Here is a 14827-nt window from a genome sequence, read left to right on the forward strand (position 1 = left end):
ATCTTCTTTTATTCAGTGTAACGATGTGACTCAGAGACTGAAGAAAATCAGAGTTAATTTCCACAGCTGTAATAGCTGAGTTTTATGTTGATTTGGCATTACGGTTTTAATAACCAAGAAAAGTAACTCTTGCTTTACCGTCTGCAAAAATAGCAGCAATCTCAGGTAATCCTCTAGAAACGTATGACAGAAAAACAGGATTTTGCCGTTTCTGGTACCATATCGTATTATTAAAAAATAATTATTTTGTATATTGTCTACCCTGATGATTACAGTGTTTATGAGGTAAACAGTAGAACATGATGCCAGCAACATCAAGATCATGGGTTTGATCCAAGCAAATGCATGAACTGTCTATCTATCTATCTATCTATCTGTCTGTGTGTCATTCTTTCTATATCCATCCACCTTTCCGTCTGTCCATCCATCCATCCAACCATCTTTCTTTATATTGGTCCATTTTATTTTTTTATTCCTATCCATCATTCTGTCTGCTCTGTCAATAAGGTCTATAAAAAAACTCTGTCAAGCCAATATACATACTAATGGACTATGAGTCTTTTGTTCTGTCAGTCATGGAATGTCAATCAAATTTGCATAAAAAAACAAATTAACCCCCCAAAAAAGATTTTTGGAATTTGCTCTTGTAAACACCAAATTTACAAGCACTGGCTATGATGGCATTCGGTAGCCAGCCTATCGGGTCGAGTTGTCTCAAGTGAGAAATATGCCATTGTGTTTTAGCACCAGTTTAATTGGATGCGGGTGACAGGAGAATAGAGGAAGGAATTGTCTATGTGGCTGTGTCTAATGGATTCAGAGCTAATTAAGTTCACACAAGAGATAGAGGCTCCCCACCATCAGAGGGACATAATGGCAGAATGTGTATGTGTTTGTGGGTTCACCCACACACATGCGAACACGCTGAGCAGTAAACACAAGTTTGTTTCTAATCACACCATTGTCTCCGTTCTGCATGAGAGGATCAGAGGTGAGCAGCAAGCTCCTGTGGGCCTCTCTATCTGAGTATGCATGTTTCTTTGTTTTGGGATTTTTTTAGATCGTTCCCTTTCACGCCCTCTCCTACTTTTCCTCAGTATTGGGCCCGTTTCCTCCCTTCTAATCTCCGTGTCTTTCTTTCTCTCCCTCCATTTCTCAGTGTGTTTGCAGACCTACTCACCCTCCCTTTGTACGCCCATTTTACGGTATGTTTGCAGTGTTTGAATGTGAGGACGCGAGGACACCGGGGGGCAAAATAAAAGATCAGGATGCTTTGGTGGTTATAAGACAGAACACATTGAGACTTGAAATGAATCTATTAAAAGGGTTAGAGAGAGGCAGTGAGGAAAAAGAGCAAAAACAGGTTGGAAATGAATCATGATGAACACAGATCTACAGTACTGACTGATTGTTTGAATGCTGTCTCTGGGGGCATGTGACGATGTACATGCACAGGCTCCAAAATGAACACCCTTCAAACAATAAATGCAGGTAAAAATGGCTTTGAAAAGTAAATAATAAAAAGTTATTTGCTTAGTTACTATTAGGAACTGCAACAACTGCACAATACATGCATACAAAGTTCTGGCATGAAACTCTAGATGGCGCAGTCCGATAGATCTAACTCAGTATGACATAATGACATCATCATCACATCACAGCTTATTGGGTCTCTCCTGTATTGGTAGCCAATGAGTTTGCTGCTCAACATTCAAATACTTAGCTAATGTTTGTGGTAGCAGTTTGCAGTGCACTCCAGAAACCCTCCACCTTCCCCAGCTCCACCTGTATAGATCTGCTATGGGGTGATCATGTATGCTATGGGGGTTATTCATATGTTTTATATGTTTTATATGTGCAGCAGCAGTATTTCCTACATGCTCACAGCAGCATGTTGTGGATGTATTGACAGTTGCAAGTCTCGGTACTTGCTCTGCCACAGCAGCAGCTTCGTATCAGATCTATTCCGCCAAGACCAAATAGATTAACATTGTCATGTACATTACCATGCAAATCACTCCGGGAGTTGTCATGACAGAAATATTTTTAAACATCAGAATATGAAACATCCATTCCATAGTATTTTTTTCCACTATGAAGTCAATTCTTTAGTATGGAGTAAATGATGACAGAATGGATTCCCATTTTCCACAAGTTGAAATGATTCTTTAGGGTCTTAATGAAAAGTCTATACTTTGGTTAAAATTTCTTAATGGTAGTGTAAAAAACTCCCTTTTTACCATGTCAAAATCAGCTCTGTTTTCAGCAAGCCATTCTAGTCCATGTTGCTTTAAATGCTAATGAGCTCTGCTGACCCCGCCCCTCTCTTCCATGGAGTGATGAGCAGACTGTAAACTTCAGCTGCGAAACTGGCTAACTAGCACATTATTAGGAAAGGCATTTTGCAAAGATTTATAAAAAAAAACCTTATACTCACTTCTTCTGTTGATGAAGCTGGATCACGCGCGAACATAGACGTATTTAGATCGGGATCGGCGCATTCCCTTAAAAACAAAAGTAACATTAATCCTCTGCATCTTCAGCGGCTCAGATGTCGGGTGTAAATGACAACAAAACGCCTCAATCGCTTAGACTTGTCTTCCCCTGCACCAGAGTCAACACAATGGCGGACTGATGACAGCTCACTCAGGGCGGGTCTAAGGTAAGACAGCTTGTCAATCAACTATCGTGGGAGCAGCTTGTGCAGAACTACGTCATTCTGACAGTAATCTTAGAACAGCACACTTCCAACACACATTTATGTTCAAACAACTTGTAGAGTGAATTTTGCATCCGATAACCCCTTTAATGAAAATACAGTTTCAGGCAATATTATCCATTGGCAGGTTTTGATGATAGAGAAGTGTTTGTGGATCACGTGACAATTGGAATCGCACATGTCGAAGCATTTGCTTGTCTGTCCAGTCATGTATGACAGCACATGTCTGTGTGTGTTTTATGGATGAATAAGTCAATAATCCTTCTTGACTGACCGTCTGTTTCATGCTCTACTCTAGTAACGCTTTGGATACATTTGTGTTTGTGTGTGCTTGCTCCTGCTGCATCTTGGAGAGTCTGACATTATCAGTTATCTGCTTTAATGAAATCGACTGAGATTCAGGTGGTGATTGAAGGTGTCAAGGGGTTAGAAAAGTGAAAGTATGTGTGTCTGTGTAATAGATCTCCATGGCAACAGTCAATGGGAGCGAGTCACATTGATGGAATGGCCTCTGTTGGGTAGATGGGGAAATCAAATTGAGGCAGTTACTATAGCGACGCTCCATTGCAGCTGCCTCTGCATCTGTCTTGGTGTGTGAGTGTGTGTGTATGTGTTGTTATATCTTCAGGAGTAAGAGCTCATTGGTGTCTAAAGTGACCTAACGACTAGCTATTTACACTCAAAGGATCCAACCATCACCCTCAGATAAAAAATAAATAAATAAAATGTGTAGCTTCACAAAGTGACTCATCATTAAATCTTTCTGTAGCTGTCACTTACACAACACTCTCTTTCCCCTCATTTTGACTTTTTTTAGACATCCGTGACCGCAGGAAGAAACCAGTCATGCTGTTCATTCACGGTGGCTCTTACATGGAAGGAACCGGAAACATGTTTGACGCCAGTGTGCTTGCGGCATATGGGAACGTCATTGTAGTCACCATGAACTATAGGCTGGGAGTTCTGGGTAAGTGTACTTTGTTTATTTTCCCATTAACTCTTCATGCAGGTCTGAAATCACAGGAGGCACAGAAACCGCTCCATATGGCAGATCAGATAATTTCTTATTTTATTTTGGGCCTTTTCACACATTTTTATATCATGTTTATTAGAGATGGTAAGCATCGGTGCATCGGCATAAAAGTTAACGATGCAATGCATTGATTTAAAAAGTGTGCATCGGATACAAGTTGGCATTTGTATCACAATGTATCATTGTTGCAACATAGGCTCATTGGAATTAAGTGCCTCTGTATACATTTTTGCAAAACTGAAAAAACGTACCGACTGTATGTGTACGAATCACTGCAGTTTCCAGTTGAAATGAACACTAGAGGCAGTAACACTCCAACAACTTTTATTCCTTTTCACACAATTATGATTTACAGGTACAGAGTTTTGTTTTATAAAGGCTAACTTTCACACAATTGCTTGCAGAATATTATGTTATGACTTGATTTGAAAACTGATACTTTCGTATTAAAAACGTGCCATGGTCACGTATTGAACATAGTGTTATAACACCACTCTCTGGACATTTCACTTTGAAAGTGCCGCGAAACGTGCTGTAAGGTACATCATTTATTTGCTGAATCGAATCAAAATTGCATCGCACTGCATCGTAATAGGGGCAAATCATATCGTATAGCATTACCTGCTTCATTTCTATCCTTAATGTATTGTATCGCTGGTTATGCATCGAGATGCGTTTCGCCTCTGCCTCAGTTATGGAGATGCACAACTCTAATGTTTTTGGAGGCAGCTTTGGGTTTCATGTTTCAGCTATCATTTTAGTGAGTCAGTTCATTTGGGCATTTGGAAGGTTCATGTTTTGTGTAGCAATCATGTACATCAAGCATAAGTTTTTGTCTGACGAACCAATTCACTGATTCATTTTTCTTTTGTTTATATTAACAGTATGTCAATGACTATAAATTGTGCAGAGAAGAGGGAATGAGATGAGCATTAAATGCCAGGCAACATTTCCGGCTTCACAACACTAATGTGGGGGCACTTTTAGCGGTCTGGTCAAGAGAGTTAACTTTTAGTTAATGGGTAAATCTTGGTGAATTGAGCCATTGATTTTCTACAGAAAAGAGCACCAGCGGATCCCACTGTGCGCCAATTACAGGCTATAGGTCAATTTCTGCTTAATTGGTCTTATTATATAAGAGTCGCTTAAAGTGAATCCTGGATCAGAATAGCTCCCCGGGGAAACTACCTGCTATTGTCATTAGACTGAGTTTCTTCATTAGTTTCGACCGCAAAGCTGAATACGCATAGTTCAGAAGTGTGAGAGTTTCTTAGGGGTAATATGAGGTCTTATGAAAGCGTTTTTGAGTTAAAGTGCTAAATCCTTTCTCATTTCCTCTCTCTTTCTCACTTTTATTATTTTACAAGACTGAAATATTGAAGAGTGATATATTCATGCAGATTAGCTTTGGCTCTGACGGTTTTATTGGGCCACAGCAGTTAGAAATATATTTTTCCATTTCTTACTTTAACTGCGGCACTGCCCAGAGCGGGGATAAGGCGGCCTTTAGATTTGCGCTTAATAAAAAATAAAAAAATAAAAAATGAAAAGGAAATAAAAAAGAAAGGCGATTGAGATGTTCAAAGCATTACTACTAAACTGCAGAATGGTTGGTGCCGGTTTGTATTCGTAATGCTTGTAATATATAACAAACACAAATACAGCTGAAGGGCTGAGGCTGTGTCAGATGGTTCTAAGGCCCTGGGTGTGGTGCTTTAGCATTTTGACTTTCTCTGGCGTATTAGTGCGTTATGTACTTGGCTCTGGAGCTTAGTGCAGATAGTGAAGCTTAGAGATGTCAGCCTCTCAACTCAGTTCTTCCTGCCATGCAAAAGAGAGTGCTTATGTTTGTTTGTGAATGTCTTTCTCTCACTGCCTGTTTGTCTTCTCATAGACTCAAGACTTTCCCCTCTAGATATAATGCAAAGCACAAGGAATTTAAATTGAGGCAGAAAGAGAGTGTGTGTGTCTAAATTATTGATGAAAAATGTCTGTCTGGTGTGACGAGCAGTGAAGCTGCAGTGGGATTAGTGGTGACCTGTTTATTTAAATAAAAATATGAATTTGAATGGTACCAAAACTGTTCGCGGAGTAAGTAACTAAAAGTAGAGACACTACTTGATAGCTTGATAGTAGCTAAGTTTGTTTTCAAACCAGTGTAGCTATTTCATTGAAGCTATTTTTGGTGATATCGCTACATTCCGCATTTTTAATACCACATAGTTTGCACATCGATCTTTTTTATATGCTCTCTTAAATGGTTCTTTCTCTCATGTAATGGTGGGAAATCTGAACTGCACATTAAAGTTTAGCAAACCGATTAATTTGGTTAATATAAAACAAGTGGTTCACTTTTTGTGAACCAGTTTGTATAAATCAGGCGGTTCTTTTTTTACGGTAGCTAACATTTATTCTTAACAAACTGTTTCACTAAACTAAATCCCTGTACTAAAGTTCTCATAAGATTTTTTGTTTGTTTGTTTCTTTAACACAATATTAGGTAAACCTTGTTATTCATCACTGTTTTCAATTGTGTTACTAAGTTATAGAATTTGGTGTGTTTTCTAGTTGTATTGGTTGTATTTAATACAAAATGATCATTTCAAGTTTAATACTGTCACCCATATTGAGATCACTGTTGTTTGTTTGTTTTGTTTTGTTTGTTTTCGCACCAGATCAAAACTGCTCTTAATTGAAATAATAAAGTCTGGGGGTCAGTAAGATGTATTTAAAATAAATAAATACTTTTATTTGGCAAGGATGCATTACATTGACAGTAAAGACATTTAAAATGGCATAAAAGATTTCCATTACAAATTAAAGGTGCTGTATGTAGCGGTTGAACTAGTCCAAATTCAAAATATTGGAGACGGTTTTTTTTCACCCGGCCCCTCCTCCTCAGACTTGATGCACACGCAGCTTGCCAGATTAACGACACCAACAGAAACGAGCGCACATAACAATGAATGAAATTAAATACGCCGTGTTTTCCGCCAACTGGCAACCCGGGGTACCGAAATACAATTGGGTAAACTGGCAGTGGGCGGGTTTCACAAACCATAACAAACACAGACATTCCGGGCCGGAATGCACATTTTCAAAGGAGAATAACTGACTGTAGCATTGTTTTTCAGATAAACAAGTATGTTAACTTAGCATGTTTCTTAAATATCTGCAAACATATTATGGTATTTTTATGCTTTAGTAGAGTCAAAATCCTACATACAGCACCTTTAATGCTGTTCATTTGAACTCTTTATTCATCAAAGAATTCTATATCATGAATATTAATCAGCACAGCTGTTTTCAACGTTGATAATAATATGAGCACCAAAACAGCATATTAGAATGATTTCTGAAGGATCATGTGATACTGAATGACATAATATTATAGTTTTACTATATGACGATATTATTGTTTTACTATATTTTTGATGAAATGAATGCAGACATGATGAGCATAGGAGACTTCTTTCAACTCAATGCCTTTAAAAAACCTCAAAAACTTTAGTGAACGATAGTGTATATAAAAGTGTATCCCCCTTCATAGCTTCTTTAGTAGCCTGTAGTTTAGCTAAGTAATTATTTAAAAAGCAAGCTTTGCTTTAAGTCATTATGTTAGAGTCGTGCCATACCTGGACCTCAAGGACACCTGGTGCATGCAAGTCTCTACGAAGGAGAGATGTGATGCAGGATTTATAGCAGCAATGACAGGACACAATTATCATCAGCACATCTCATCATGCACTGGCAGCAGTGTTCCGTCGTCACGCCCCTCCTCTCCACTATCAGCTTCTATCATGAGCCTGGATGAGGGCCAGCAATATGAGCACTGAGGCGACAGTGATTCAAGGAATTGCAGATCCTCTATCATCGTGGGCCGTCATCTGAAATGAGAATGAGTGACGTGACTCAAACTATAATTTAGATAAAACCATTGGCCTGCACACAGTCTGTCACTTGTTCAGTCACAGATGCTTTGCTCATTAGAGTTATGACTCAATTTATAGTCAAACCACATCCAACTGAAAGAATTCGATTTCATTTTTAGACTTTAGGAAGATTGCATAATTCTTTCATTTAAATGTTGCACGGGTCATTTGAAGGTTGTCTTGATCATTTGAAGATTATATAAGCCTTGATAGCTGCCAGAGATCTTTTGTTATAGACATAGTGTTATGCTTACTGTCCAGAGTCATGTATACCCTATAGTCGTTCGACAGGCTTTGTCAAGTGTCTGAGGGGCGAACTGAGATTTCAAAGCAGCTACTGACCAATGAATTGAATCAGTACATATTCACAATATTCTGATATATCTTGAATAGCAATAAGCACAATGAAAAAAAATAAGCGTTTTTCAATTAAATAGTCAATAAAAAACATTGTTTATATGAAGTAATCATTAACACTTTACAAAAGGTTGAATTTGTTAATATTAGGCAGTGCATTAGGTAACATGAATGAGAATTGATTCAATTGGTTAATGTTTAATTGTATATATAATAAATTAATATATATATATATATATATATATATATAAATTATATTTTACATAAAATATATAAGTTGAATATTATGAATGGACATGCAATATATATATATATATATATATATATATATATATATATATATACACACACACACACATATCAGGCAGTCTCAATTGTTCAATTCTGGATTAATGTTATTTCTATAATCATTTTTTATGGAGTATGTAACAATTGTATTTCTATTTGATTTCACTTGCGTTATTCATTTGGCCTGTACTGTATTGTTTTGCATTGTTAATTTATGATTCTTAATGCATTAACTAATGGTTACCAATTGAACCTTATTACAAGGTGTTATAGAGTATAACTTCAGTTAGATCTGGCAGTCTCATATTTGAATCTGGGTTTAACTTTTTTTATGGAGTATATAACATGAGATTGCATTTTTATGTGATTTTACTGATTTGCCTGTACTGTATTAACATAATATCCAGTGAATATTCAAAATTAGTAGTTGAGTTGCACATCTGAGAGCTACAAGAGCCAGTCTAAGGATGACAGAACTTGAAATCTCCTTTTATTTCTTTGTATGTGATTTGTTTAAATTGGTTTTGATTACTGACCCACAAGTCCGTTAGCTCAGCTATAGCTCAGTTTCGCTCATATTTATGTCTGAATGCTTGCTATTGTTAGTATTGAGTGTCTATGTTTGTGTGTGCATTTGCATTGGAAACCCTCTTGGATCCAATTTAGCTAAACTAGAGTTCATTATTTTTATAACATCTGTCACATAATATATCTCTTGCACAGACACACATAGTTAAAAGGCTTGGGGAAAAAGAAGCGATAGTTATAAATTCCTTATTTACACACACGTCTTTCTCTCTTAAGCCTTTCAGGTAGTTCTGCCTGCCTTTTCTTACCCTGCTGCAGGTTTTTCTGAAGAAAGCCTAAGTAGACTACACCAGCATTCATCACTGCATTGACACCATCACTTGTTCATACATCTTTTTCCCCTCCTGCTATACTCTGTTTTTGCTCTGGTGAGTGGTGAGCTGCAGGTAGAAGTGTCATCTTCATATTCCCCAACACAGCCATGTGGCTGTTTTTTTGTTTTTTTTTCACAGCATCCCCTGTTACCGTGACAGCGGTTGCCGTGGAGGCAATGATTTAGGCTTACCACTTGCACTGCATCTTTCTGTGGCTGACGGGGAAAATGGTGTCTCGACCCCAAGCATCACACGCTGGATATCACATCAGTACCTATACAAAAAAAAAAAAAACATTTCTAAAATCCAGTGGATATTTTATTCAAGCATTCACTCTTGTACTTGTATGTCAGTTATCTAGCTGGATCATTCTCTTATTTCTGTTTGTCTCTTGCTCTCTCTCAGTCTGGAGTGCATTCTGAAGGGAATTCATCTCCCTTTGTTAAATATGTAATGGATAAATCAGGTGCTCGCAAAGTCATTAAGAGCTTGACCTTGGCTTTGCTGAAAGAGAGACAGAGCTGGAGAAAATGTCAAATTAAACACTGAAAACAAAGACAAAATAGATTTAAAAGAAGAAAAAAATACATATTGATTGGGAGATGCTTCATGGTAAAACATGATACCATTTTTTACGCTATGTTATACATTGAAGTACTATAAAGTATTATGTTAAATATGGTAGTCATTCAAAACTATGGTACAGTGCTTTTTTGTAAGGCTACATTTAAAACATAATAAAAGGCTGAAATCATGCTAGCGTCACACATTAATAAAATCAGCAGTACAGTACCATTATGTAGAAATACTTTTTAAAAATGTGAAAGCTTTACAATAAACTTCCATTTGTTAAAATGTGTTAAATACCTCATTGCAAATTAAGGTAACACTTTAGTTTAGCAACCAATTCTCACTATTAACTAGTTGCTTGTTAGCATGCATATTACTAGCATATTGGCTGATTATTAGTTCTTATAAACCACATATTAATGGCTTATTCTGCATGACCGTAATTTAGATGCCTTAACCCGACCCCATACCTAAACTTAACAACTACCTCACTAACTATTAATTATGAGTTTATTGAGGCAAAAATCATAGATTATACATAGTTAACAGTAAAAATTGGTCCCCAAGCTAAAGTGTAACCACAATGAACACTGAAAAATACAAAAGGTATGTAGTATTCTTAATTTCAGCATTTACTAGTACACTATTAAATAAAAAATGTTATCTTTTAGTATTATTTAATGAACCTGAGATAACGTGAATTAACAGTGAACAGTTGTTTTGTTCATTGTTAGTTAATAGTTGATGCATTAACGTTAACTAATGGGACCTTATTATGTTTTTAAATAATACAATTCTCGCCATTACCAAACCATTAACTATTACTTTGCCTCAATAAACTCCTAATAGTTAGCAAGGTAGTTGTTAAATTTAGGTATCGGGTAGGATTAGGGATGTAGAATATGGTCATGCAGAATATGTGCTTTATAAGTACTAACAAACGGCCAATATGTTAATAATAGCCATGCTAATAAGCAACCGAATACTTTAATGACCATGTGATTTTCCTTTTCATCTTTCTTTTAATTTTGGGGTAAAATATAACCTGAACATGTTCGTGACATGTTTTATGAGATTCACCACCAGATAAAGCAGAACGAAAGGCTGAAGTTTGTATTGTGTTGCTTAGAACTGCAATTTTAGTGCTGTTATAGAAATCTGCTGCTGTCTGTCACACCCAAACTGATATTTAATCAACAACTAGAAGTTTATGAAGAGTAATGACATTCATGGGGAAGGTGGAAGCGCTGATAGTTAGTGGGGGGTCTTATTTACGTGTGAGCGTGTGTCCTCCTGACAGGGTTGAGGGAGATATTAAGACGTGAACGAAGAGCCAAACTCCAAATCCTGACCATCCGGGCAGTTTCCATAGCAACCCAAGGCAGAACAGATAAGCAGAGGCCTCTTGACTCCAAAAGTGTGAGTGAGGGAGAGAGGAAGAGATGGAAAAAAAATCAAAAGAGAGAGACTGAAAGATCAGGGAGGAAAAATAATGAAGGAGACAGAGATGGAAGGATGACATAAATAAGTGGCCTGATCTTAAAGCAGTGAGTTGCACTACTGCACACACACACACAAACACATTACTGATTATGCAAGAAACACATTTCTCATCATGTGTTTCATCCATTTATTTGGGTTCCTTTTTAATTTGCTCTTTTGCCCTCATCACAAATTTTCTTGCAGTCTCTCCCTTTCCCTTCATTATCTATTGCCTCGTTTTCCAACTTCCTCAGCGAGATTTAAAAAAAGATTAACGGCGCTGATGGATGTATTACACCTTAGACATGTTTTCTATAACTTCCTGAAAACTTATGGCTCCATTATAGTTGGAGATAAGTTTCCTCAAGCTTCTGACAGACTGGAGAGAATTCGCTCGGATTTGAGCAACTTTGCTTCAAACAGCTGACACAACTTTTGTGCTTATAGAGCGAGACTGTGTTCGGATGTTGGAGTTTTCCACCTGACAGGTGCTTTAACCTGTGGGAATTACAGTCTTGGATTTTTAGTGGGTACAGAAGGAGACAAGGCCCATATGTATCAGCCATCTCTGGGTTTGACTGACAGTTGAATTCAGCTTGTCGTCATATGGGGATTTTGTTGATGAATTGGGATCTAGAATAAACACAGACCCTAAAACAATACTCTAGCTATTTTTATATATATATATTTTTAATTTCGTTTTCAATTTTCACTGTTCTTTCCATTACTCATCGAAATTCAGTTTTAGCCTTTTTTGATATGTCTGATCACATACTGATATGTCAGGTGATATGAGTCAGAATGTTAAGCAAATGAGCACTAAAGCTCATGTTCTATGCTCAGCCATGGCTATTTATATTAAAACATAATTTGGTGGCTTTATAAGTATCACATTAATAAAAAGCTATACTACCTTAATGAAATCTTAATATCACTTATGTGATTGTTTGAGATAGATCTGCCAAAATAAATACCAAAAGCAATATATTTTGTTAAATTTCAGACAAAATATGTGAAAACTGAGTAACTGACACTGATCAGATTAACTGTTCATTTCCAAGTCAATAGTCTTTATCTCACGCAAAGAGGGAAACCTGCATTTCCCAGCATGCTTTCTTTATAAAAGCATACAGTTGTATAAAGAGAGTAAATGTTGATGTTGATGTTGAGTAAATGCAATTTGTGTGTGTGTGGTCCAGGTATTCCCTACGTTATGGGGATGAAGTATACCAGTCAATTTTGACCTTGTTGGGGACGTTTTTTTGATCCCCGTGCGGAAACAAGCTTATAAATCATACAGAATGAAGTTTGTACAGTATAAAAACTATGGCTATGGAATGTGGTTGTGTTGAGGATGGTGTCCAAAAGCTGCATATAGCTTTATTTTAAAAGCGTTTTTAAAAGTGATCTCTCTTTTTAGCGGATTCAAATGAAAAAAGCTCCTATAAATATTGTTGTTGTTTTTTTTAATTGGTTTGCTCAGATGATTTGTATTACATTAACTGGATTAGTTGTACAGTGAACTGACATTTTATATGTCATGGTACTAAATGTAGTTATTCAGTTTTTTATCTACATTAATTATTCCATTCATACAGTATATTTTAATGATTTCACAGCCTTAAAATTGAAGTCTATAGAGTGTAAGAACCGAGTACAATATATAACGAGCTCATATGTGGACCGTATTCAAGGTAGATGGCATATTTCATTTTTTGTGAATGAAAACAGGTATTGTACAGTCTATTCAATAGCTTATGCTGTCCAAGGCCATGTCTGATTTTCACTACTCATGTTTTCTGGATATTTGCTGCGTGTTAAGCTTAGTTAATTAAAATGAGCTAATGCAACACAGTTCTTTTATCAAAACTTAATTGAATCACATTTAATCCATTTTAATTTGTAAATTAAGTGTAAATTAAATCCTTTTGTATTGGGACTACATTAATATTTTTATCAACTATAGAACTGCAATGTTAAAATTTGGTGTAATTTTATGTGATTTTGAGAAAAACTCTTATTAGTGTTAAAAGTTCAGTTATTTTGTGATTTAGAAAAGCTTCTGTTGTGAAGTTACCATTGTTCTGAAAACAGATTATTAGTTAACTAAAAGAGATTCATTTTAATTTTGATAGTCTAATTTTATTGGGTTTACTTATTTTACAAGAACTTCAATTAGTCTTGTTTAACAAAACATTATTTTCCATTAATATTAATGGAATTGTTAGAGAAAGTTCTGTTAATTATGTTAATTTCAGTTCATTTAATTGGAATTTTTGTGAAGGTATACACAACAGCGCAGCCTTTTGAACAGACTGTACATCTATCTCTTACAGCCTCTTTTTCATTTGCATTGTAATAAATACGTTTTTTTTTCCCCCTGCCAAAGGCCTTAGCTTCTGGAAGGACTTATCTAGTATATGCAGGATCAGAATCCAGATTATGAACGGCTGTAATGGTCTTTGGCTGGATGTCCTATAGAAGATGATGTGTCTCCATTGCCATTCTAGTGCACACTGACTGGACTGTAGGCAGCTATGGCCTCTAGTCACATCCTCTCTGGACAGCACAACTGGGCTTTTTTGAATCCTGCTGCTCTCTTGTCATCTCGTCTTGTCTCTTCTCTTCTGTTTTGAACATCTCTGTAGCATTTTAACTACACATACAAAGGGCAGCATCAGTGACATTGATAATGGCTGTCAGGCTGATTTGCATAAGCTGAAGGACAGGTGGAGGATGTGACCGGTGGCTAGTGTGACCGGATTGATTGACAGCTGAGGGCCGCCCCTGCCTGCCTGACAAAACATTCAGGAATGCAAGATTGAGAGGAATAAAGCATTTTAATAAAATATTTGTGTATTTGTGAAAAAGATGCCTTTCTTAAAAATTTTCTTAAAGGGGAATTGGAGAAGCAGGAGATGAAGTGACAGGGATGAAGTTTTCTTTCCTTCCATTAGGTTGCATGTGCTGAAAAAACATGAAGAATCAGTAGACAAAGTCTTTTATCAGCCTGTAGAAAGAAAGGGAAAATCATGTATACAGGTGCCCCAAGAATTGATTGGATACTTAAGCCACTTTTCAAGTAAAACATTTGACAAAAGGATGTTTTGGTTAGGTTTAAAATGATAAAACGATTCATATTTTACATTAGAAAGAATAGTGCACACAAGATTGAGAATTCTGTCAGGATTTACTCACCCTTATGTTGTTCCAAACCTGCATGACTTTCTGTTTTTCACAGAACACAAAAGGTTTATTTTTAAAGCATTTCCTAGCCATTCTTTTTCATATAAGGAAAGTGAATGAGAACTGGGAATGTCAAGTTCCATAGTGACAAAAACACAATAAAAGTGGCATGACTCATGCTCTATATTCAAAGTTCTCTAAAATATATGATAGCTATATGATGAACTATTCCTTTAAGACAAAAGGTATATGGAAACTTTCTAAATATCAGACTTGGGAAAAGTTTCTAGTTGTCCCCATCTCTATAGTTAATGTGATGACTTACTAATTTTGCTATGACACATGTATGAACTTGAAG

The 14827-nt window shown here is 36.5% G+C and overlaps 1 protein-coding gene across 8 annotated transcripts in view; it reads left to right on the plus strand.

Annotated features, from left to right (window-relative positions):
- Window positions 1–14827, plus strand: part of nlgn2a (neuroligin 2a) — a 198990-nt gene that overhangs the window by 129628 nt on the left and 54535 nt on the right. For all 8 annotated transcript variants that reach the window (XM_058780625.1, XM_058780629.1, XM_058780627.1 and 5 more), the window contains one exon: window positions 3537–3686. In XM_058780625.1, coding sequence (XP_058636608.1) covers window positions 3537–3686 — 150 coding nt within the window. The remainder of the gene's footprint in view (window positions 1–3536; window positions 3687–14827) is intronic.

This window comes from Onychostoma macrolepis, chromosome 07 (genome assembly GCF_012432095.1).
Source record: "Onychostoma macrolepis isolate SWU-2019 chromosome 07, ASM1243209v1, whole genome shotgun sequence".
NCBI lineage: Eukaryota > Metazoa > Chordata > Actinopteri > Cypriniformes > Cyprinidae > Onychostoma > Onychostoma macrolepis.